General features: G+C 36.8%; 1 protein-coding gene across 1 annotated transcript in view; it reads left to right on the forward strand.

The window, feature by feature from the left end:
- RASA1 (RAS p21 protein activator 1) overlaps nt 1-26,526 on the forward strand; it is a 63,730-nt gene that overhangs the window by 31,204 nt on the left and 6,000 nt on the right. The window contains exons 9-21 of the mRNA XM_080574211.1: nt 4,424-4,502; nt 7,272-7,392; nt 9,124-9,280; nt 11,734-11,821; nt 12,601-12,678; nt 14,351-14,508; nt 14,810-14,886; nt 18,566-18,738; nt 18,927-19,086; nt 19,261-19,403; nt 20,194-20,309; nt 21,538-21,624; nt 24,423-24,490. Coding sequence (XP_080430337.1) covers nt 4,424-4,502; nt 7,272-7,392; nt 9,124-9,280; nt 11,734-11,821; nt 12,601-12,678; nt 14,351-14,508; nt 14,810-14,886; nt 18,566-18,738; nt 18,927-19,086; nt 19,261-19,403; nt 20,194-20,309; nt 21,538-21,624; nt 24,423-24,490 — 1,505 coding nt within the window. The remainder of the gene's footprint in view (nt 1-4,423; nt 4,503-7,271; nt 7,393-9,123; nt 9,281-11,733; nt 11,822-12,600; nt 12,679-14,350; nt 14,509-14,809; nt 14,887-18,565; nt 18,739-18,926; nt 19,087-19,260; nt 19,404-20,193; nt 20,310-21,537; nt 21,625-24,422; nt 24,491-26,526) is intronic.

Consider the following 26,526-nt stretch of genomic DNA (forward strand, 5'->3'; position numbering starts at 1 on the left):
CTAAGGAAACTTAAAACAAAGTAAGTTTTATTTCTCAGGTAGTTTGAATATCCAGACATGGGACTGGAAGTCCGATGCCCTCTACATGCAATAGTATGTCTCCTTGTATTTCAGATGCGAGACAAAATTGTTCTGGGTGATCATGGGGAAAATGGTGCTGGGTGCATCTCAGTAATCTAGTACTGTGCTGCATAGGTAGACTGTTTCTTCCATTAACCTTATTCTTTTCCATGTGGTCCCGCTACTCTGTAGGTAAATTTCTCAGATTTTTTATAAGTTAATATGACTAATAGCCTGTAGTTGCAGTCTGTTGTGAAGAGGTGGCTTTCATTATTTCATTATCTTAATGTCAGCTCTACATAATAGCCAATCTGGAGTCTTTTACCTGGCCACGTGAGGCTCAAAATATATAGCATATATATGGTGTTTGTATTGGAGGAATTATTTTGACTATATAATGAAATCATATTTTCCCCTGAACTTCAGGAAACAATGTAACATTTGTGATCTTCATGTTTATTCCATGGATAACAAGTTTCTCTGTTAGTCACCCTTTTACATTTTGATGGAAAAACTGGCAAAGACAATTCTTTGTGCCTGTACTGAGTTTGGCTGGGATGAAGTTAATTTTCTTCACAGCAGCCAGTATGGTGCTGTGATTGGGATTTGTAATTAAAACTGTGTCGGTAAGACCACCAGCATTTAGGCTTTTGCTGGGTGGTGCTTGCCCTGCATTGAGGCTTTCTCTGTTTCCCGGAGACACAAGCTGATCAAAGAGATGCTCAGCAATAAAAACTGGAAGGGGTGTTTGCTCTTCCGTGGTGGCTGTTGGTCAGAGTCTGTGTGGGCATCTGCCTGCTTTGTGAAAGGTGGTGAGTGATGGCCCTTGCATCACTGCGCCTTTCCCTCCACCTGCCCCTTCCCTCCCCACCTTTTCACTTACTAAACTCTCTTTGTATCGACCCACAAGTTTTCTAAAGTTTGCATTTCATGTTTCTTACATTCTCTGCTGTCCTGTTGAGGGCAGGGAATGAGCAGGCACTGTTTGGTGTCTAGCTGCTGGCTGCGTTCAGCCCTCCACAGTCCTTTTAGCATCCCTCTTTTCCTCCTCTTGAGTTTTTCTTGCTGAGCACAACATCAGATGGTGTGGAATATCCCTCTGGTCCTTCTGGGTCAGCTGTCCTGGCTGTATCCTCTCCCAGCTTCTCGACCGCCCCGGCCCACTTGGTGAGGGGGTGGGTAGAGTTGGAAATAAGTAAAACCTCAGCACGGCAGCTATTGGTCAGCAATAGCCAAAACATTGTTATCAGCATGGCTTTATAGTCGCAAATCCAAAACACCACACCGTTCAGGCTGCAGTGAAGAAAAAAGTGAATCTGTCCCAGCCAGACCTAGCACAGTGGTGATCTTACTGAGTGTCATGAGCTCTCAACTGTAAAATCTGCAATTATCAGCATACAGCAACGCCGTCCTGAATTTGCCTGATCTTACCTCAGAAGCTGGGCAGAGGCAGGTCAGTTGTTTCTTGGGGTTGGAGACCTTGGGGGGAATACTGTGTGCAGGTACTGTAGCCTGCCATCAGAGGTCCAGGGGCTGGAGCATCTGAGGTGTACCAGGAGAAACTGAGGAAGCTTGGGCTTGCTTTAACCTTGAGAAGAGAAAGCACCTTGAGTGCAAAAGTAGCTGGGGAGGGAGCTAAGAAAGCAGAGCCAGGCACTTCTTAGAAATGCCTGGTGACAGGACAAGAGGCAGTGGGCACAAAAGGAGATACAAGAAATTCTGTTTAAATGTATGAAGAGGTTCTTTTACTGCAAGGGTGGTAGAACACAGGGACATGTTGCCCAGAAAGGTGTGGAGTCTGCACTCTTGGAGGTGCTACCCAAGGTCCAGAGCAACCTGCTGTAATTGACCCTGCAGTGATCTAGGGGGTTTCAACTGGGTGATCTCCAGAAGTGCCTTCCGTGTGCAGCAATTCTGTGGAAAACTTGCATATGCCTCACAGTTTTTGTGGGTTTGTTTGTTTTAAAAGACACTGATGTTTCAGTTCTGATTTTAGAACCTGTGGTAGGAGGTGCATACCAGGCCATTTCTTCTGTCCTCTCCATCTGCCTTCTTTGCTAAATTCAATCTACGTAACAGCTTTCAAAGACAAACAAATAAAAAGTGATACTAAGGTTTTGTTTGTTTCTAGTGATTCTGCTGCAAAGAAGCGTTGACCCAGCAGTTTATAGTTTTAATTTTCAAGTTATCTTTAATGTAACAGACAAGATTATTTGAAAATTTAATAGCTGATTGGAAGACGTTTTTGTTTCCAATTGAGGAATTAAATCTGCATTTTGATAGGCTAAACAATATGGCTATAATGTGTTCATTCTTTTTCTTTATAATTTAACAATGTGTAGAATGCTGTTGCTTCTGCTTTCTGGATTCTTTATTATTTGAAATGTCAGTGGTTGGAAAATCTTGAATCAATTCACCCTTTAAATAAATAAATAAATAAGATACTGCTCATGTTGGTCAGATGCTTTTAAAATTATCCAGGTAGCCAAGATCTGAGGAACCTGACAAGCCCTATGCTCTGTGTTCTAAAAATCACTAAAGTAACTGTAATGTATTATTGAAATCATCTTTATTTCTGTATATTAAACCAAGTTTAAGGATATTTTTTTATCCTTGCTTATTTATACCTTTCTTCATGTGTTTTGTGTAAGGTTTTTGTTGTTGTTAGACATTGAGAAGGTTATGATTCCTTTTTTCCTGTCCCTTAGATTAGTTTTGTGGTCAGTCTGATTGCATGCTTGACTTCTCACACATTAGATAGCTCTGATCATTTTTTAAGTCACGTTTCTAGTCTTGCCTGGAGATACCTGGTATCTTTGTGTGTTTGCAGTGTTCAGTATGAGCTGCACTAGTGTTGAAGCAATACACTGATGACCACCTGAATTGAGTTCACTCCAGGGAGCAGAGGGCTAAGAACGAAGTCCTTAATCACTCCATCAAGGCATAAAATACTAGTCTATATGGCACACTAACTACAGAGTGAGTTCTCAAATACAGCTGAATTTATTCTTCAGCCCATTTTATGAAATTGGAAGAAATTAGGCACTTGCTTCCTATGTTGAGGAACTCCTGGCAGCATTTTTAACCAAGGAAGGAGAGAAGACATTGATAGTCAAGGTATTTTTGATCTGGTGAATAAGAAAAAATATTGAATGCTGTTTTATTTATACCAAGATGTTGGCAGCAGCTATTTTACATACCAGGTACAATGACTGAGTCATTTTACGCAGTGTGGTAAACTTTAAATTTTTACAGAGAAAATGACACACCAGTTGTATCTCAATAAAAATTACAATTATTTCATTTAAATAATACTCAGAGAAATTAAAGTCATTTTGCAAGGCTGAAAACTAAAATTTTGTTTTGATTTTTATTGTTTTTTATTATTATTGTTTTTTATTTTATCAAGTGTACACTAATTCATTGCTTTAGAAGAAAGGAAGGTGGGCTAAGATGTCTTACTGTTTTATTTAAATGTTTTTGAGTTTGTTTATACTGTATCATATCTTTTCTGTGTTGGACATAGCTGTATCCAATTCTAATAGGTCAAAAATCTCTTCACTGTGCTTTGGTTATGTTAGCACAAATTGCAAGCTATGAAGTGAGAAATCACATTTAGTTTATTTCTACTTACTTAGTTCTTTTTTTCAGGTTGATATTTTGTGTATGAATGATTCATTTGTATTGGTGTTCATGTTGCTGTTCTTTATTACAGTGTAAATTTCAGTAAATGTAAAAATAAGTTTAAGCAACTCATTTATCTTGAATTTCAGCTTGTGTATGTCAGTTTGTCTCCTGAGCCTTCCAAAATGTAATCTGAACCTAATAATTATGATGCAGGCTTCCCTGTAGAGGAGTGCTACTGATTGTGTATTTAATTTAACATGAAAACTTAGTGATTTCCAAATATAATCTGCATGATCTGTTACAACCCTTTTCTATTTTCTGTTCTTCCCTTCCTAGGAAGAAATTGTTTTACAGAGTACAGTATGAACCATTCCCCCTTCCCTGTTTACTCTAGGACTTTGAAAGCTATTATCAATGAACTAGCAATTTTCAGCTTAGTTGGAGAGCTAGTAAAGCACATGTGCTATTTGAGTATGGAAAAAAGCATCCTCGTTTGGCATTTTAAGCAACTAAACAAATCTGCAGAGTTTAGACTTAAGATATTATGAATTCAATTTTGTGATTTTTTTCCTCAAAGTTAGCAAATTCTCATTGCTGCAAATGAGATTTTGATGTTTAGCACTTGATTTTATTAAAAAATGTTGACAAATTGCTGTGATTTGTATGGAAAAGCAATTCTCAGACAGGAAAAACTAACCAGTTTAACATTTAAATGCTGTTTTTCTTTCTGGAACAGTATTGCTGACATCATTGAGCACTACAGAAAAGAACAGATTGTTGAAGGATATTACCTTAAAGATCCTGTTCCAATGCAGGTAAGATTTCGTTTCTGAGCATTTGGTGAAGATACTGACCTCCTCCTCATCATCATGAAGTCTGTTTATAATATAGGAACTGAATTAAAGCAGAGATATCAGTGATATTTAAACAGCATCATCTCTAATTTTCTTTTTTTCAGCTGCTATGTTTCTTTTGTTTTTTTCCTCATGTGCATTCACTTATCAAAGGTAGGCTTGCAGTCAACAGAAAGTAATAGTAGGATCCGTCTGTGCTCCAAGGTGTTCATCCTCTGCTTTGTGCCCCAGCTCTGGTTCCTGGCTGAGCAGTGCTGTGCGTTAACCCCTTGTGTTAGGAGGAAACCACAGCACTCTTCAGTCTTTCGTGCCTGGGGTTTTTCTTCTGCTGGAAGAAACTTGTATGTGCAGAAAATCTTGAGTTGCAGGGTTTATTCTGGAACACTCTTGCCCCATCGCAGACGTTCATCCTTTCCTGTATTCTCACTAAGCCAAGCATATCAAAGCCAATATTGTCTCATACCATTCATTCTCATAGTTGCCCTGCTGTTACTAATTCTGGTGCGAGATTATCTTTCTTGAATGTGATGGACCAGAACAGTCATGTCATTAGAAATGCCCTTTTTCTGTGAGAAGTACTTAACAGAAATATCATTGAATATTATGTATCATTTGCTGTGGTAGATTGGCTCTGGAGTGCAGATAAGCACCCTCAGTGCTGTTTATTCACTTTCTCTCCTATGAGATGGGGGAAAAGACTAGGAAGACACAACTAGAAAGTACACAAACAGACAAAAAAAAACCAACCCTCCTGGGTTGAGAGAACTTACTAATGAAGGAACAAGGTGGGAAAACGAACAAAACAAAACAAAACCAAAAACAAACAAACAAACAAACAAAAAACAGTAACTGCAATGTAAAGGCAATTGCTTGCTACCCACAGGCAGTATCTGAGCACTGGTCAACCTGGAAGACAAACCACCCTGGTTTTAATGCCACTTAAATCTTTATTATATGGCATGCAGTGTCCCGTTGGTTAGCCAAGGTGTGCCGTTCTAGCTATGCCCACTCCCAGCTTCATGCTGTTTCCCAGTCTGTTTGCTGCTGGAGCAGAGTGAAAAACAAAGAAGTCCTTGGTGCTGTGCAAACACTGCTTAGCAATAGACAAAACACTGGTGCATCATCAGAGCTGTTTTAGCCACAAATGCAAAACAGCACCATATGAACTGCTATGAAAATAAAGAACTTTCCCCACCAAAGCCAATACATTGTCATAGCTACGTTCTGTTTATAGCTCAGTCATCCTGTAAATGACTCAGGCATTCAGATTTCTCATCTATTTCTCATCTTCTAGTGGTAAGTATCAACAAATGCAACTTTTATGTTGCATTAGTAGCCTTACATCTTATTAATTCCATCTTCCCTGTGTCGCTGATTGTCTTGTATCACTGATACTCCCCAATGCAAATGTGAATTTGGAGACTGATCCTTGAAGGCTTTGCTAGTAACTTCCCTCATGCTCCATAACTCCTTTTGGACCATGGTAGTAATTGTATTCATTTTAGTTTTTTGCATATGCACTTAGAGTTCCTTTACTAATAATTTTCTCTGCTCTGACTAATCTTCTGCGTAAGACTTCTGAATAATTTAAAATAACATAAAGTAATGTTTGTGAGTTTTCCTTGTTTAAAAATCTAGTGACTGGTAGTTAATTTTTAGGTTTGGCCATGTATTACCTCCCTTCCCCATGCTGCCATGCTCTGTGTTTTTGAAGAAAAAAAGTTGGGAAGTTTTGGTTACCGTTAGTGTGAATCTGATAGGACTTCCTCAATACGGAGGTCACTAAAAAGCCTTGGTCACTAGATCTGTTTTGTGCTCTGTTCCTTGAATAGCTATGTTACAGAAGCTATCTTGTTCATAAGCGTCTGGATGTTGTTTCCATTACAGGTCCTGTAATTCCTGTTAGTATTACCAAAATATGTTTCATCTTGCCTTTGTTATGTTGTTCAGAACCATAATTTTCACAGATAGGCAGGAAGAAAAGTAGAAATTCAATATTGAGTCAGTTCATTTATTGCTTTTTATCTCAACGCTGTTCTTACTGCTTGACAGTCTTGTTTTTCATATTTTCTTAATGGTGCAAGACTTTTTGCTGATCAGCTTACTAGGTAAGGTCAAACTTAGCTTGGCTTTTGGCCATTCCCATTTGTTGACTTTTCCAGTTCTTACAATTTTCTGTGTGATTTATCCTTTTTCTGTCTCATGTTTCTGCTTTCTTCTGTTGTATTCTGTTAAGAGTTCTATCCAATTAGAACACGTGAATTTTAATCAGGTAAATGAGGGTCTGTGCAACTCTGTGGGCGTGTCAGTTTTAACTGAGATGTGTACTGATCTGGTTGCTTCAGAGTTTGTCCCTGATTACTCTGTCTAAAAAACCTTGATAGAAGACAGGTGCTAGATAAATCTTTTACAACTTCCATAAATTTTACAGAAATCACTGTGAAACATGCTGCTTTCTACTTAATGGGAAAAATACACAGATGTTACCTTATAAAAGCTGGTCTGTATTGATAACTTTTATCATGACTCTGGTCTAATAATGCCACAGAAAATAGTTGTATTACGTTTCCAGCAAGGGTATATTATTAAAAATTAATGCATTTTAATAAAGCGATGTAGAGAACAGTATTAAAGATTTGGTAGTAAGACGATATTGGTTGCAGCCTCGGTATATGACTTTATTTTAATGGTGGTTTCTGAGCCTAAAATGTTTTCTTCCTTGTTTACTAGCATCAAGAGCAAGTGCTTAATGATACGGTGGATGGAAAAGAAATCTACAATACAATTCGTCGCAAAACAAAGGATGCTTTTTATAAAAATATTGTCAAAAAAGGCTATCTTTTGAAAAAAAGTGAGTTCTGTATACAATTTTTTTTTTAAAAACAGACCTGGGTACACATTAGAATTTAGTATATAATACTGGTGCTAGAAAGAATAAAATTGAAGTGGGCAAAATGTTGTAGAATGTGTGTAAACAGTGTTAAAGTTTCTTTCCTTGACTTGCATATGAATGGAAATAGATAATACACAAAACTATAGGCAGTGTGAAAATATTGATTGCGAGTTTTTCATTGTAAAAAAAAAAATATCAGAATACAGTACTAAAACTAGGCACCTTTGTCAGAGTTAGCTTTCAGACTTATTTAATAAGATGCATTTTCATGAAAAATACTCATATTTTATACAGAGCTCAAAAAAACTCTTGCAGACATAAGAGCTAGAATAGTACAAATCAATTCAATTCTACGGCTGTTCTGTTATTCCGAGTTAGGTTACATATTTTAAATTTAAAAAAAAAAACACTTTAAACCTACAAGATATATAGCAACATTTTTGGGGATCTAACACTGATACCATCACCATAATGTACAATTAAAAGATTAGAAGTAGACTGATTCATGTTATTTTATATATGTTATATATGCCTGAAGAATTGCCACTGGGCAGGTCTTTAAAGTTCTAGAGCAGCTAGTACCTTGCAAAGTGTTTATTTCTACTTTTTTTTTTTTAATCAACTGTAATGGAAACAAATCAGTAACAAAAGTTTTTGCAGATGATGGAGACTGTAGCTAAAAGGATAAATTATAGATAGTAGTGTAGACAGCAAGTAAAAAGAGAGAAAAAAGTATGAAGTTAAATATTGCCAAATAAAAGAAAAAAGCCCAAAATCATAAATCTTACAAACAGAACAAGGAGACATCTATTGAGAAGTTTAATTCTGAGGGAAACTGTACAGGGATGTGGCAGAGTGAGGAATTGGACGAGAGTGAAGAGAAGAAGTTTAGTTAAATGGGATAATGATAACACTTTAAAAGTGCAAACAGGATTACTGAGCAGGTGTAGAGAGACGTACATAGCTGCGTATGGAACAAATGTAATGAAATCACTCTTCATCCAGCAGACAGAGTGTGGTAACTGGATGTTAGTCATCTTTTCAAACACAATGCTAGTACTCATTCATCAAAGGCTGTGGTGGATTTGTGATGATCAAAGCATAATGTTAAGGCTGAATATTTTTTGTAAAACACAAACTTACATGTGACTCATAAGAATTAGTTCCAGAAAGTTCTTATCTATTGAAGTTCAGAGAATGTTTTCTCTGAAACAAGGGGAACTAGCCAAATTACTGCAGATAGGTGTGTTAAGATTCTGTTACAAATTGGTCAAAGTTCATGAATAATTTTCTCATGTCAAGAGTCTGTTTATTAATTAAAATTGTTGTAATAAATGAGATCACAGCATCAGGATATTATTTGTAAGCTATATGCATACAGACTTTCCTGCTGATACGAACCCATTGTCCAGGCAGCTCATATGCACTTCCTTAATCCTGTTGAAACCAGTGAAAATGTTTAGAGACCCTTTTGCCACTGCACCTGAATTATCACAAGGGTCTAGATTTAGCTACATGTTGCATAAAATTGAGTATATATACTGATAATATACCTGGTGTGATTAGCTGTATATTGTTCTTCTGTTTGGAGTTTGACAAAAGCTTACCATGCTGTTCCATTATCTTCATTTACAAAATTTCCATTTTCTTTAGAATACTATATTAACTTCTTGCTTTACTTTTCTACAGGTAAAGGAAAAAGATGGAAAAACTTATACTTTATATTAGAGGGAAACGATGCCCAGCTTATTTATTTTGAAAGTGAAAAGCGAGCCACGAAACCCAAAGGACTAATAGACCTTAGTGTGTGTTCTGTCTATGGAGTACATGACAGTTTGTTTGGCAGGTGGGATGCTGGCTTTTGGTTCTTGTATGTGCAGCAGGAGAACTGACTGCTCATTTGAAGCATGTACAATGTATGTGCAATATGCTGCCAGGGAGCAGGTTGCTCTGTCTTGCCTTGTGACTTTTGGTTCATACTCAGTTGCTAGCAAGAGTTCATAAACAACTTGCAGTTAAAACTTCAGTATTTAGTATTAAAGCTGTATTGTGAAATGAGGTGTGATAATGATTCAAGCTTTTGCATTATTGAATATTGAGTGTAATAATTGCTCAGTGTTTCGTCTTCTATGCATTAGAAATTGTGAGTGAATGCTTAGGGTTTTAATCCTTTTGAACTAAGAATTGACAAGGTCAAGAATTTTTGTCAATTCCAAAAGATACACATTTCTTTGATAGGCAGTTGAAAGCTAACTTGGTTAAGTAGAGTTTGTAAGTGATTTTGTATTTGAGAATGAGTACTTCTGTTAGATCAGACCAACTCTAAAAGTAAGTTACTTCATATAAGTCAATATCCTTATAAATTATTTTTTCAAAAAATTATCCTCAGAGATAATTTTGACATCAAGTCTTATTTACTGTAATACTTCAGATATAAGTCCACTGACCTCTATTTAGAGCTATATACAAGAAACATGAACGCTTACTCCTAGAAGTGTCAGATTAAAAATAAATAAATAGAAATTCTGGTAAACCCATGTGTTACTATTTAATCAAAGGTGATTTGTAGCCAATTTAATGTGTTTTTTTGCAAAAACAAAACAAAAAAAACACCCTTGAACATATATGTTTAAAATTTGCAGTGTTTCTTAAGCTGCAAAGATTTTGCTCCACCAGACTTTTTCACTCTTAAATTCTAAAAACCCATGAAACTAATGGAATGAGGAGCATAGATATAAATGAAGTGTACCAGAATAGACATTAAAAAAACAAAACAAAACAAAAAAACACTACTACTGAAATGTTCCTCATGTGAGTTGGCAATTACGAAGGAAGCTTTGGTGTACATTTTAAAGAAGCAGAAGTTTGTTTAATGGTGACCTTTTCTTAAGCAGCTTCCAAAAAGCCCTGTGCTGTTTTAAAATGAAGTTGGAGAGTCAGTGGTACTAAATGTGGGTAGAAGAAGATGCATGGTTGCATCACCTCAGGAAGCTGATAATAAGGAACTGTAGCTGAGATAAAGTTCCTCCTATACTTTAAGTAGCTGGTATTAGGAGAAGGAAAAAAATAAAAGAAGAAAAATAATACAAACCTTTCTTTTATCATTTTCTCAGAAGTACGCTGAAGTCTGTAGTTTTGTTTGTTTCTTTGGGGACAGTGATTTAAGTAGCCCTAGCTCTGGTTACTTCCTGCTCTCCCCCATCCTTCTGTGGCATGGAGACAAAATGCCATGTCGGCATTTCTCCAGGCACTGAAGTGGATGGAGGAACTGAAGACTGACATTCCATTGCAAATGAAGTAAAATCCTCCCGTAATGCTGTGTTTATGGACAGCTAAATTTGTTTGAACGTAACGTGGAAGGTTGTAAATGAAGCGTGCACTTGAAATAGCTTATAATTTAACAAAAAAGATTTCTGACAAATTAATGGAGGTGTAAAAAGTGGAAGAGAAACCATGATTATTTAAGGCATTAGAGGTTTGTATCACATACATCAGATGAGTAGTGTGTGATCCAATACACATTTTATTAGTTTTGAGACCTGTGGGGCACAGGATATAGAGAATTCCTTATGTTAGTATTGTTTTCTGAACTCCCAAAAGAACAAATCCTTAACTTGTCATTAATTGTGGGAACTAATGCTGAACTTCTGCTTGTTTTAAAAAGCCTGTAGGAATAGTCCTCATCCCAGATAGTTCCCAGATGCTTGTTTTTTGCCTAGACTAAAAGTCAGTAGACATGCATATTCAATATGAAACATTTTAGAAGTTTCTTAATGCTCAAAACCAAACTAGCTGTACTGAAACATGATTTCCTTAAAATGACATGATGTGTTCAAACCAAAATGTTTTGAAACTCGGGAGAAGTTTTGTTGTTGCAGTCCATCCTGTCTCCATGGGTGCTGTTGCTAGAGTTGTGCCCCCCCCCCCCGAATTGATGCCATGTTCAATGCTCCTTTCAGACAATCAGCAGAAAAATATTAGTCCAGTGTAAATGTCATTTTGGTATATTAGAATGGGTCAGCTGGAAGGGACCTTGAGAGCTCATCCAGTCCATCTGCCTGGCCAGTTCAGGGCTGACCAGAAGTCAAAGCCCAGTACTGAGGGCATTGTCCAAATGCCCCTTGGACACCGACAGGCTCGGGGCACCCAGCACCTCGCTAGGAAGCCTGTTGCGGTGTCTGGCCACCCTCAGGGTAAAGAAATGCTTCCCGATGTCCAGTCTGAGATTAATAAGTGAAGGTGTCTGTCAGTATTATGAAGATTAATAAAACATATTTTTTTGTTTTGTTTGTCTTTAAGGCCAAACTGTTTTCAGATAGTAGTTCAGCACTTTAGTGAAGAGCATTACATCTTTTACTTTGCAGGCGAAACTCCAGAACAAGCACAGGTGAGAGCTTTTGTTGGTAAATATGGTTTTAAAAGTGATTTGTTTGCCTTGCAGTGTTCAATGATACCACCCTTCTGTAGTAGGAAGCAAGTATACTACAAATAGATAGTGGTTAAGTCTATATTAGCAGGTGTTACAATGCAGTAGTAGGAGATACATGAAGGAAACTATTGCTTAGAATCCAGCGCCTGCCTGTTTGCTTTTTTTTTTTTTTAGTTTGGACAGGTTCAGGTGCCATGGACTGAACTTCCATTATGTTGTTTAATGTTTTTTGGAGAACATTTCTTCTGGTATAATTCAGTACAGAAAAATATGTATGGTATACTTCTCGTTGTTTAATGCTTTTGTAGTTTTTGGTTGAAGTATACAAGTGCTATGACTGGAATACAGAAATACCGGAGAGAAATATCAGAACTATTTGTCTTGTTAACTGTTATTTTCTCTGAAGCAAACAAGTTTTTGCTTCATTTTATATGCCCTTTGTAATCTAATGTAATACTACTAGCCTGGAAAATTTGTAAAAGTCACACTGTATACATCTCATTAGCAATGCTTGATATTTCCAAAAGAGAAAATGGTTTAGATTTGCAAATTCTTTTTGGATTTGCTTGTTAAAGATAAGAATTTTGCTTTAACAAATTTGAATGCTTTGGAATTACGTAAAACGTTAAGCTAGGGGAATACTTAAGATATTCAACATATCTTTTTAGATGTCTAGTCCATTGCAAGAATCTCTGTCTGACTTTTTCATTACACTATTCCACATCCTTTTCTCTTAGGACTGGATGAAAGCTCTGCAGATGTTTTGCAGTTTAAGAAAAACCAGTCCAGGAACATCAAATAAACGTCTACGTCAGGTGAAGCTGTATAAATACTATGGGGTTTTTAGGGGGAAGGGAGGGGGAGTGTTTCGTCTCCTTGTGAAACGAAACTGATAAATCTGAGAATTTTCCTTTTGACAAATTCTACATGTACTTGCTTTTCTTTCTGGAGTTATGCAGAACCAGAATCATTTCAACTTTGCTATAATACATGTATATGTAAAGACAAAGTGCTTTTAGGGAATCTGCAGATGCTATGCTAAGTATCACTGTCTGACCTCATTTGAGTAAAAGTGTAAAGAAGTCAGCATTCGTATCACCTTAATTCTTTAGATTCTCCACATTTGAGGAGCTTTACAAGAAATTGGCAGACTTATGTCACGTATAAACAAAATGCTTGTTTAACTATTTATTTTTAGTAGCAAATGCATGCTGGTCCGTTCTTGTGGCTTAGTATCTGACATGAAAGTGCTGTCATGGCCAGAATTTCTTACAGATGTAGATGACAGATAGTCATAAATGACTAAGTCTGTAACGATTGGAGAATAACAGGAAAATAATTCAAGAATGCCTGATAGTTTTGAATGCTAGGAACACCAAAAGTAATTATTTTAGCAGTCTGTGGAAAGAGAATTAGAATACAATGTTTTTCAGCACACACAGAATTACTCTGTAGTTAACATTAAAGAAGATTAAATGCTTCTGAAGTAAAGAACTAATTGAATTCACAGATGAACTGTCAGGTGAAAATTGGGGGGTTGCTTAGTTTTTAGTTTTTGCAGTTTGCAAAAGCCAAACAAAGAGTGGCAATCTGAACTAATTCTGTTCTTCAAAAAACAAAATGTTTGTCTCCATACAGGAATAAAATAGGAAATAGGTAAAAAGTATGCGTGAGTCATCAAGATGAAAGATAAAAAATCACACACTTCTATTTCTGTCCTAGAGAAGTTATGTCAGGGAACTTAAACTTAAAAATGTGAAAACAGATCAATTAGTTCGTATCTGCATGTTCTGCAGAGTGTAATGGAAAATAAAAGCCTGCTGGTGACTTTTATGGTGTAAGCTGTCTTCTAAGAGAATGTAAAGAAACTAATGTGAATTGTTACGTAATTTTCTTGTACTGTCATTTGAAGTTTGTGGTGCTGAATATTTGAATTTACGTAGAATGCTGACCTGATCAAATATGGTGATTCCTGTAATTATTATATTTATTTGACATCAGCTGATATCAGTAGTTGTTTGAGTCAGATATGAATTACGTCTGTTTCAGAAGTTTGTGCGGTAGGAGGCAGTTCAAAATATTCTTCAAAGTAATTTTACATAATCTGTTAGGAAAGCACCAAATATGCTATTGTGGTTGGAATCATCCATCCATGGCTGTTACTCAAAGTGCCAGTTCTTGATTTCAGTAAAATTTTCTCTGCATAGAACAGCTAGTATTTGCAAATACTAATGTCTCGTGGGATGTGTTAAAACATATGGTGCCAGAGATTTGTTTTCAGTAATTATTTGATATTACTTTTACTTTGTCACTGGTACCTCTTAAAATGTTGTTCCACTGCAACTTTTTCTCTATCAGGAAATTATACTTTGTATTCAGTATTTATACATTAATATTACGCTTCCCCATGGAGGAAGAAAATTTATATTCATTTGTTACGTATTTCTGTTTTAGCAAAAAGAAGTAAATCCTTTGTATTTTCTTTAGGTCAGCAGTCTTATTTTGCATGTAGAAGAAGCTCATACCCTCCCAGTAAAGCATTTTACTAATCCGTATTGCAACATCTACCTGAACAGTGTCCAGGTAGCAAAAACACATATCAGGGAAGGGCAGAACCCTGTGTGGTCGGAAGAATTTGTTTTTGAGTAAGTCTCACTCTTCTTGATTTACTGAATTTCACTTGTAAGTTGCATTGCATTTAAGATTCTTAATACTCTGTCTTCTGTTGTGTATGCTTTTTAAAAATGCTGTATGTGTGGTTATACAACTGTGAGATTTTAGCCATAAATGCATGGGCAGAATTTTATGTAGGCACCTAAATATCTTTGTTAATGTAAGTGTGTGTCTTTGGCTGTAAATGAGAATTCAGGATTGGAATGAGTTTAGAATAAGATTAAATGCCAGCGAAGTATAGTATTAATTGAGGCTTTCTGTCTTTTCTCCTAGTGATCTTTCATCTGATATTAATAGATTTGAGATAAGTCTTAGTAACAAAACAAAGAAAAGTAAAGATCCAGATATATGTAAGTATTTTTCTGTAAAAGTTGCATATGTATTGCAGCAATGGATTCTTTGTGCAGTTTTCATTACTCTTGTAATTGTCACAAGAGAATTACGTATATTTTTACACTTACCACATCACATGACTGTATTTGTATGTTTTGGATGTCTATTACTGGGTTTGCATTAATGTTTTTTACAGCGAAAACTCGCATGTTTTTAGTAATAAAATGCACAGTAATCCAATCCTATGTATTTCATGGCTTTCATAGTTCTTCTCTAGAATAGCTATTGTGTTATACGATGACTGTGCCTACCAAAAAGCAAGAGGAAAAAGTCTGCTTTTTAAGTACTGTTTCACTGAGTTAATTTCTGTGATCTGTTTGAAGTATGAGTGTATGGAATTCTTTCTCATTTTACTTTTTTTTTTTGCTTCTAATGAAAAAAGGGAGGAAAAATGGTACTTTGATCAATTAAAAAGGAATAATAATTTTAAAAAAAAATCGCCACCTTCAGAGTCTCTGGAACAAAAATTTGTTTTGTATTCTTTGTTTTACCTTATCTACGTACTTTCATTGTACCGCTCCTGGCCTTAAACCTGAAGTTAACTCTTTATCACTTTGAATGGGAAAGAATTTATATTGTCTTCCACCTTCTACAGGAGTTCACAAGAACTCCTTTTTTTTGTTACCTAGACAGCTGCTTTTTCAGCAGTTGTTTTGTTTCTATTCCAGCAATTTAATAGGAAGCTGGTAAACCCAGTAAAGAAAGGGCTCAATCTGAAGAATATGTATTCTGAGCTATTCTATATATATGTAAATATATATATATATTGTTCAAGTTTAGTTCCCTTCCCACACAGTGTGTTTTACGCTTTTTCTTCCAAAGTATCTTGTTTGCTGATGTACTCATTCTGTAGCAGCATCAGCCCCCACCTCCTCCTTGATGTTCACACATCCTCAGCCTGTTTCAAGAATTTTTCCTTTCCACTGTGTTCAGACCTGTCTATTTGAAAGCCTGGCAGAGTATTTATAGTCTATTGCAATTGTTTTCAGTTTAAGTACATTGTGTTACTGGCCTGTTATTTATGCCGTGGTGTTAATTTTGTGATTTTTCCAGAGAAGAGATTTGTAGAGAAGAGATTGTAGCTGTGACCAAAGTAGGAGAATTACTACTCAGATTGAATGTTCTTGCAGAACCTCATTCAATTCCAAAACTTTGCCCTTCCTCTGATTAGAAAAATTCTTGCATACCTGGAGGAAAAAGATCCATTTCTTCTGACAGACAAAAGGGTTTTAGTTGCAGTTTTGAGCATGTGCTTGCACTGTGACTGTATTCATTTGAGCTAGAAAAGAAATTAGCTAGCTACCTGAATGATTTGGTTAGTAAAACAAGAACCTTTATAGGGGTAGTTTGTGAATGGAATACTTAAGTAATTTTTTTTTCTAATTGTTTTTGGAGTTTGCTTCTCTCAGTCCAGATTGGGAAGATTGTGTTGACTTTGAATGCATCCAGCTGCTAGGGAGATGATGGGTGCCTTATTGGCAGAGTCGCTTGACTGCTGTTAGATGCACTCTTAGTGCATAACTGAACCGTAATTTCATTTTGAGGAAAAAGGAAAAATTCAACTCAAGTTGAATTAACATGTATCTCAGCCCTATTAAATATTTGAAATAAATGGGGGGAAAAAATAAGCTAAAACAGACCTCACCTAACAGACCTAGATATCTTGCCTGAATAACTCCTGAACTTTCCAACAGCAAGATAACTAGTTGCTTTCATGAACATTCAGCTTTTCAACCAGTTACTAAATGTGGATTGCTCTGAAATGGGAGTCATGTGAGGCTGGTACTGTAATCTTCCCCATTATTTGTTTAAGTCAGCTTTTCTGCTTGCTGCTTCTGCCATAAAAAGCAGATTGAAGTCCTGAAAATCTGGTATGGGTCTCACTGCTTTATTTTTTCCATCATAACACACAGAAATAAATACTAAAATAAGAGCACGAAGGCTGTTTCTTCAGTACTTTAAAATGCTTCCTGAGCTCTCAAGTCTTTGACTTTGATGTTTGTCTGTTACAAATAATGCATAATTATTTTAGTATTTTTGCTTTTTAAAATTATTTCAAGCATACAGGAATGATACTAAGCAATTTATTATTAATTCTGTTCATTTTCGCTTTATTTCTCTTAAGAAAGAGAAGTAAATTTGCATAAGGATTTGTTCAAGTGAATACATATAAATGTCTTAAAAAAGAAAAACAGAAAACACAACAAAGCCATAGACTGCATTAGTGGACCCCATCTGCTGCTACTGAGAACTGGAATGCTTGGGTTTGATTAGAAAGCTGAAGCAGGCTCTCAGGGCTCCACATAGGATTGAACTGGAGTGAGAGCTTTGGTTTGGTGTTTGTACTAGGTAGTTGGTTCATTTCAAATTAGTTAATGGTGAAAAAGAAACATTTTTGTAATGGAGGGGGTCAACACAGGCAGGCAAGTCTGTAGAGCAAAATATTAGCTTATGTTTTTCCTTTCAGGCAGAGTTTTTATTTGCAGTAGTGCCACAGCTTGTTTTTGAAGCTGGTAGTTTAGATTGTGCAACTGGCAGAAGAAAAAGGGTCACTGTGGTGCACACTTGTCAGTTCTGTGGCACTGGGAAGTCAACCTACTAGTGCTGGCTAGATATTTGCTGCCTTCCCTCCCTAATTTCCAGGCAATATTACAGTTATGAATGCTACTATAGTAACAGGAAAGAAAGAAACAATCAGATTATCCTCAATCTTGTATTTTACTGTCCCCATCGGTGAGAAGTACGTGCCATACGTTTGTGAGCAAAGCAAGAAAACACATTGCTTATTTGTGGGTGTATAGGAGCTTTGCTGGGAAGAAATATTCTAGGAAAGTTGATTGATAGGATTGTGGTCCCATCCACACTGGTGATAAGTGACAGATGATGAATTGTTTTTCACACTGCTCAACTGACCTGAATGCATTATCTTATATCAGTTTATCAGCTCCAAAGAATGTGAAATAGGCAACTGGAATGTCCTGAATTTAGCATTATAAATATGATGTTATTCTGATCCAGTATGAAATGATAACCTGCTTGCACCTGTTGCAACACTGGGGCAGTAGAAAGTCTGCTGGAATTGTTGACAATTCCTGCAAGGCCATGTTGTGTATAGGCTTTGCAGAAATGTGAAAAGTCAAAGACTGTTTGCTTGGCGGTACTTTAATGCGAGGAACTTAAGTAGTGTCACTATAATAATAAATAACAAAAAGTAACAGAATGGTCAGGGAGCAGGCCTGATGGTGATATCAGCCCAAAGCTGGAAAAACAGCACAGTAAATTCTGAACACTTTATAAGCTTTTATTTTGAGACTGCTACCAGGAATTACAGGGTAGCACTTTCTTTACCCTCCACATGGGTGTTAAAAAAGAAAATTATGTCAATATCTGAGTGTCATTTTTGATTGTATATTTGTACATTACTTACAGAACGCCTTGTATTACTTCCACTTCAGTTCACAGGAATCTTTTAAACCAGTGAATAGAGAACTTGCTAATATATTGATGGCAAAAACCTTGGTTACTATTAATTAATTGCTGAAATGAGATGGCATGTGACAAAAATACTGTTTTTTATTCTATACTAACACTTTTTTGCTGGTGATAACTTAACTGAAAAATGCTTTTTTCCTTAAGTGTTTATGCGTTGCCAACTAAGCCGATTGCAAAAAGGACATGCAACAGATGAGTGGTTTCAACTCAGTTCCCATGTACCATTAAAGGGTATTGAGCCAGGATCTTTACGTGTTCGAGCACGGTATTCTATGGAGAAAATCATGCCAGAAGAGGAGTACAGTGAGTTTAAAGAGGTATAAATTTTTTAACTTTCCTTAGATCACCAGTCAAAACTCACTTTGTTGTTTGAGACAGATTTCAATAACACGGGCTGACATCATTATATTTATAGTGACATCTATATCGCTATAGATATATGATGCCAATTTCTCCACAACTGTTAGAAGTTTATGAATATTATAAAATTCTGTTTTTCTTTCAGCTTATACTCCAGAAAGAGCTTCATGTAGTCTATGCCTTATCACATGTTTGTGGACAGGACAGAACACTGTTGGCTGGCATTTTATTGAAGATTTTTCTTCATGAAAAGCTTGAGTCCTTGTTGTTACGAACACTAAATGACAGGGAAATAAGCATGGAAGGTATTGTACTTATTACACTAAAGTTTACTGAAACTGTGGGCGGGTAGGGAGGGAAGGGCTCTGGTGCCTTCTTTTTTCTTCTTTATTTACAACACACAGAAATGTAAACACCAATTATTTTAACCGTTCTTTATCTCCTTTTCTCAGCTTTTCACTTTTTTTTTTTTCTTTCAGATGAAGCTACTACCTTGTTTCGTGCCACCACTTTAGCAAGTACACTTATGGAGCAGTACATGAAAGCCACAGCAACACGTTTCGTTCACCATGCACTGAAAGACTCTATATTAAAGATAATGGAGAGCAAGCAGTCCTGTGAGGTGATACCTTGAACTATGTTTTTAAACATCTTGGTTTATTGACACAATTATCTACGGACTGTTAGACATTATGTTTGCATTAAATATTAGCTTTAGAGACATTTATCGATCTCTCCGAACTAAATTTAATTTACATGATTAATACAGGGACTGAATTCATTAAGTTTTTCTAGATGTTAGCTTGAGCAATATTCATAGTACTAATTTTTAAGTTTTTTAATTCACATTTCTTTAAGTTACATTTTCTACAGAACAAAAACGTAGGTTGTTCTGCAGCAGTTACTCAATGGCCTGTCCTAAATAACTTCTAGTAAGCTCAAGACGTTGTAGAAGTCAGAACTTGGGGGACTGAACTAGACGATCTTTCAAGGTCCCTTCCAATCCCTAACATTCTGTGATTCTATTATGACTTTCGACTCCCTCATGTTAATGGCTTGTTACTGATCTTACAGGTTTTTTTTTAAACGACTCTCCTAACTTCTGTGTTTTACTCTAGCTGAATTGTGGGAAAGGATGGGAGTCCTCAGTAATTTGAATTAAAAGATGCAAAAAGTCATGTAGATGGATAGTGTTGAATGCGCTATTAAAAGCGTAGCATAGTAGAATTATTGCTTCTTAGGTGCTTGCTAGCCATTGAATCAGATTTTTGAGTTCTGCAGGAGTCTTGACATTTGTACAGCGGCAGAATATTTAATTTATTTTGAAGTAGTATTAAGTGTAATATTATAAAACTTACATAGGTAGCTCTAGTTAGGAGACGAAGCTTAATCTTTTTCTTTTTTGGTTTTAGTTAAATCCTTCAAAACTAGAAAAAAATGAAGATGTAAACACTAATCTGGCACATTTACTCAGTATACTTTCAGAATTGGTGGAGAAAATATTCATGGCTGCAGAGATACTGCCTCCGTAAGTTGCAGTTTTCTGTTCAGATTTGCGTTTGAAAATTCCTGTTTGGTGATTTATGTTGCACATTAAAATTGTTTTCTTACTGGTTCCTCTTTTGCTAATCAGTCACAAGACTAATGTCTTTAGGGTTGTTGTATGTACAGAGGAATATAGATGAATTAAAAAATAACCCTTTCTGAAATAAATAGTACTTTTTTAGCAAAACCCTTTGGCTAACACATATCTGCTTTTCTTTGAAGGAGAAGCTACTAGGTCCAAGAGGACAGGGAAAGAAGAAGAATAAAAATAATCAGTATCATATTTCCTCAAAGAGGTAGAAGACAGTACAAGTTAGGAGACAGTTGTATGTTGTTGATTACAAATTCTTCCTAGTCCTCTTCCGCTGGGAAAGAGAAATGGAACTATTTACACCATACTCAAAATACAAGCGGGTAGTAGTAGAGTGATACCTGTTATGATTACTTCTGTCTAACAGGGATATGGAGAGATTAATTTTATTTCTCTTTTTCAAAATGCTACAATAACTTGTGCTCATATTTTAGAATTGAACCGTCTAATAAAGTGTGTATATTACTGTTTTCTTTCACTGTATCATTAGCTTTTAAATTAAACAAAATCCTTGAATTTGAGCTGGCAGAGTAGCACAGAAGTGTTTAGTTTGTGGTAGTGCTGACAAGGTTAAAAGTTGCACTCCTTTTAATTATATTGTGCGGCTCCCAACACTGGTGAAAAATGACACAGTTTTCCCATTTTTTGATGGAAGAGGAGTATTGCTGTGGTTGCTCAGACACTTCTAAAAACCTAACCCTTATTTATGGAAAGAAAAGTCGTTACTCAGTTAAAAAGAGCAAAGTTTTAAAAATAAAAAAACATCTAATTTGGTCTTTTTTAAAAGGAAATACCTGCTTAAACAACAGGTCATAAATGGTTATAAAATGTTTAATGCTCATCTAAATTATCCCAGAATCTTATCTGCATGAATGGAATTATATATTAATGAAGGCCTTTCCCTGATTTGTAAGCCTTTTCAACATACAGTTACAAATGGACTTTTTACAAATGTATGAACTTATAAGTAAACCCTTAAATTTAAAACTTATATCTAAATTATAAAATTAGAGCTGATAATAGTTCTGCGTCAAGTAGGAGGTTGGATTATATCCTTTCTCAGCAACTATTTTGATTCACTGTGTTTAATGGAATGAGTAATTAGCTATTATTTTTGCAGGACGTTGAGATATATTTATGGGTGCTTGCAGAAGTCTGTTCAAAGCAAGTGGCCAGCTAATACCACCATGAGAACCAGAGTTGTTAGGTAAGTTACTTGATGTTCTATGTTGAAAGTAATCTTCTAGTCTTGTTAATGATATGCTTCAGTGTGCTTATCTATTTTTCTTTCAGTGACAAAACTTTATAATACTACTTTAAATATTGCTATCTGTGTAATTTATGATACTGAGGCATGATATCCCAATTAAGGATTAAGAGCTTGCTAGATTCTTAATCATGTTCATAGAACTTTGCCAGAGTAAGATGATGTAGTACAGAGGCCAGGAGAGCTTTACTTAATAGTTTTAACTTCAAACTTACTTGCATTTTGTTAAGCTTTACAACTAAAACAATGATTCCCTTTTTCTTTCTGTGAAAGAAAAACTTCTCTTAAAGCAGTAGTTAACTTTCGTGAGGATAACTCACAAATACCTGTAGGGAGCAGTGACCTCTGAAGATTGCATTCTGGTCTCATGCGACCTGGGAAGACCATGCTTTACTGCCTAATTCTTACATAGTGTGCGTTGATTGCTGGAGAAATCTTACACAGGTTAAGATAAATACTCCTTAAAATGCAGACCCAACATGGTAAGGAATCTAACACCTTCTCATAAAGCCCATTGAACTGTCATTAGATTTCAGTGAAGTACAGTCTGGAATATATAGTTCTTTGCATCAGAGAAGGCTCCCAGTTGCTAGTGCTATGTTGCTAGTGCTAATCACTCTTATCAACACCCTGTTGTTTTCTGAAAACAAATAATTCTATATGGTAACAGTTTACGTCCATTTCTCTGCTCCCATCCGGCCATGTTGGAACATTCCCAAGCTCCTGTAAAAACGATGCAAGAGGACGCTCAAACTGGCTCCTCTGATCTCACGCTGTGCACACAAACTCCAATCTACATTTATAATCCAAAGCAATATTCAGGTTCTTCCTCAAACACCTTCCAGTGCCAGTCCAACAAAAATGCCTGACAAAGATGTGATCTTGACAATGTTTTTCTAAATGTTACAGGCTTGAGGTTATCAGACACATCTTTTTATTTATTTATTTCCTCCCAACATCTGGCAGTTGTACCAGTAGGTACTGAGGTTAGATTCCCTCCAGTGGGAGATTTTCAGAGGATTTGTCTTTGGGCCTTGTTTATCATTTCAACATTAAAAGCCACAGTTTATGTCATCCAGGGTGCTGTGCTGGATCTTAACCTTGAAATTAAGGCTGCTCATATTATGAGCCCCTCTTGTTTTGAGGGGCTAACACATTGCAGGGCTGTAGAGCTCAGCAGTGGATATATAACATCTTTTTGTTCCACCCCAGCTCCAGAGAAACATGTGGCTTTCTTTATGTGGACACAGCTCACACTTACAGTTTTCTAGAGGTCTCCACCCAGTGCTATAAATATTGGGTCACTTTCCGGTGTGACCTTAGTCTTTACAACTGGTACTTGTGACTTATCACTACAGTTTTGCAGCCTTTGGTGAAGACTGTCATGTTTTATTGCACTAATCATGGTGAACAAATGCTTAGAGTATTCAGAGACATGTGGACAGTTCTTAGATGTCTGGGTAGCTTCCCTGTTACTCAGACACTGCTGTCATTTCTCTCTGATTGTAAAAATCACATATAGATACTGACTCATTAATTTAGGCAAGGTAAGAAGCACCAAATCTTTTGGATCAGCAAGGTCCATCCTTTCTGATTGTACCTCAGTGGTCTTCAGCTTCAGACAGTTTTACAAAAAAAAAAAAAGAGAGGTCGGTGTGTATGCCATGACTTCAAAATTATGTACTTATTAATAGGTTTAAATTCACGCGATAGAATTTTATTTCTTCATGAAGGGTCAAGATTATTGTCTTATCAATCCATAATTTGTTGTTCTTGGAGAAGAAAGAAGCTTCTTTATCGGTATATGTAACAGGTGATGCTACATGCATACACCCAAGTAATACGAATATTACAGTCACTGTGGACTTAACAATAAGCAAGGCAGTGCAACATCCCATTCCCTCCTTTGTAAGTTAAGGCTTTGTTACTGCTGTAGTGAAGAACAGTCTGGTGGTAATGTCTAAGCAGTCCAAACAAAATGAAGGATGGCTTAGACTGTCTTTGCTGGTCTGTATGTCTCTTCCTCATACAGCAGTTGGGCAGGATTGAGGTTGCCATGAGCTGGGTGTTTCCTAGTTCTGCTATTAAGAAAGTTAGATTTTTGTCATGCTGCTGAAGGTTGTTTTGACCTTCTGTTGAATGAGTTCCTAGCTCTGCAAACAGAATGCTTTTTCCAGCTTTCTAGATGGCAGCAGTTACTTCTGGAAGGAAGGTAGATCGCTTACTATTTATTCTGCTGCTGCAACATGCTGTCATCAGGATATGGGTTGGCTTAAGCTGATCTAAGGCTGTGTTGCTGCCAAAAGAGAGGTTCCCTTCCGCCCACGCAGCCCTGCACTCTTTACATTGGTTGGCGTAGTGGGCGGCTGCAGGATGAACGCCCTCTGTAATGCACAGCAGAAAACCTCCGGAAGGTAGGAGAGCAGGGGCCTTTCCTTTCTGAAGCCAGCGTGGACTTCGATCAGCTTCAGTATGACTTCGCAGTTAAGTTCTTCCCAGGCAGTTTCAACCGTTCACCTTAATTGGGAAATCAATATGCCTGTTCTTTCGGTTTTTATCATAGCTGAAGTCGTATCAGTGTTCCTAACTAACAAACATGTTCACAGAGTGCAGGCTAGTTGGTTGTTGTCTGTCTTAAGAAGATTTTCACACTAACTTGAATCCTTAAAGACTACACAGTTTTACATTACTTCTCTAATTTTATTATTGAACAAAATAAATTTTTCTTCCCATTTCAGTGGCTTTGTTTTTCTTCGACTGATTTGTCCTGCTATCCTGAACCCAAGGATGTTTAATATCATCTCAGGTGACTATATGCTTCAGATCAAATTCATACCTTGTATAGTAGTAGGCATGAGTTTAGTGTCTAACGTAGAAAATGATGAAGCTTTTTGAACGGTGTCCAAACTCATGTTATCCACATCACTTATGACTTCTCCCTAACAGTGAGCCTTTCACCCTTGAAGATTAGAAGGTGCTTGTTCTAAACTCCAGGATGTGTGCTGTTGTATTCAATGATACAGTGTAGAGTTATAGTCTAGCAGTGTGCAGTACATTTTATCAGTGTGGAAAAGCCAAGCATGTGATCCTCACATCTCGTTTTGAATGCAATGTCAAAGTTCATGTCTGAACTTCTGTGGTATCTCTTCGATGAACAAGATCTATAGAGTTGAAAGTGTGTCTGCAGAGCCTGGAATATATTTTGGCAACTAGAAAATCGTTCTTGAATAACCCATTTGAACCTGCTGCTTCGATAGCTTCCAGACGTTGTACAAGTCTTTGACTGTACTTAACGAGTCAAAGTAATCTCAAATCAGGAATTTTAAACATGAGAGAGAGCGGTAGCATTTCTAAAGGGTGGGTTGGTGTGGACTCGAGACAGTAATCTTGTTTGACATAAAGGCTACCTGTAAGGGTTCCCATGGATGTGCCAAAGTGAATGTTCTCCCTGTGTAGTTAACTGTTTTTTTTGCTGCTCTTTTGGTAGAGGTGCATTTATAGCAGTAGCAAAAGCAGTGACGGGGAACATTCCTGTTTGCAAGAGCAGGATTGCAGAACTGGTCTGTGGCACGGTGCTGCTCAGTACCGGTAGCGTTCTCCCAGACGTCTCTCAGGGGTGAGAGGGACACTGGCACCCATCAGGAATCACATCCAACACAGCTGGCGGCATGGGGCTTTCCTGTCGTGAAGCCTCACTGCTGAGAGTATGGACTGTTCCATGCCAGCTGCCTTAAGCACCAAGGCATGCTTGTGGGCATTTTTAACTGAAGGATGGAACAGCAAGTGCGTGTATCTTTTTGACAAAAGGGTATGTTGAGGGGAACTAAAGATTGAAGTTTTACTATATTTCTTGTGTGGGAGGAAGAAAGGAAAGGCATAAATTACCAAAGGGAAAACTTTATTATGAAAATTTAAATTCAGACGTCTGACTTACATAGTTTTTAAAAGTTCAAGTATGATATACCCCATCTTTGTTACCCATACTTTTTTGCCAAAGATCACACCAAACTAGAGGGTATTTGGTTAGCACTAGCCATTGCTCTTCCTCCTTCCCTCCCTAACAGTTTCCTGATTTTACTACTAAAATGCTGATTTGGAAACACAAAATCGGAAGTCTGATTCAGAAAAACTCCTTTTTTTCTTTTGTAAACAGTTTTTCAGACCATGTAGCATGTTTCCTGTTTTACACTAAATGAGAAGGTCTGTGTCAAACTGAAAGTTCCTTTCTCACTCTGTAATCATTTCCACATGTACTTTGGAGAAAGCATTTAAGAAACATGGCCTGTTTTCACACACAGTGATCCTTGGTATTTTATTATCTTAAGATAATTTGCAAGTTAGGTCCCTCCTGACCTGGGCTATAATGAGACCACTGCGTCTATATGTGTGAAAAGGTATCTATCAATTTGTGCAATCCCAGTTAAGCTCACCTTGCTACAGTCCTGTGCATAAGTTCTGCTAATATTCTTGATTATTGCCAAGGTAAATTCGCAGACCCTGTATAGGGCTTTTAGTGCTGTTCAGAAAATAATAATAGAAAGGTTGACACTCCTTTTGGAGCAAGGCTTCCATTTTTCCCATAATGAGAAAAAAGTATCCTGAAGGCTGTGTGTATTGGGCATGGTTCAGTTTCAGCAGAAATCATATTACCTTAGTAACTGCACAGAAAAAAATATATTTGCTTCAAAATTCAACTCCTTTGTTTCAAACATATTTGAGTTGTGTGAAATAAAACACTTCTTTTGACCAGTTCTGCCGGTCTAGAACTGGGTTTCAGTGGATTGCAGGGGTTAGGGGGAGGACAGAGAACAAAAGGCGCAGACAGACAATAAACAGTATAGG

The sequence above is a fragment of the Anser brachyrhynchus genome (genome assembly GCF_964034855.1).
Source record: "Anser brachyrhynchus genome assembly, chromosome: Z".
NCBI classification, from domain to species: Eukaryota; Metazoa; Chordata; class Aves; order Anseriformes; family Anatidae; genus Anser; species Anser brachyrhynchus.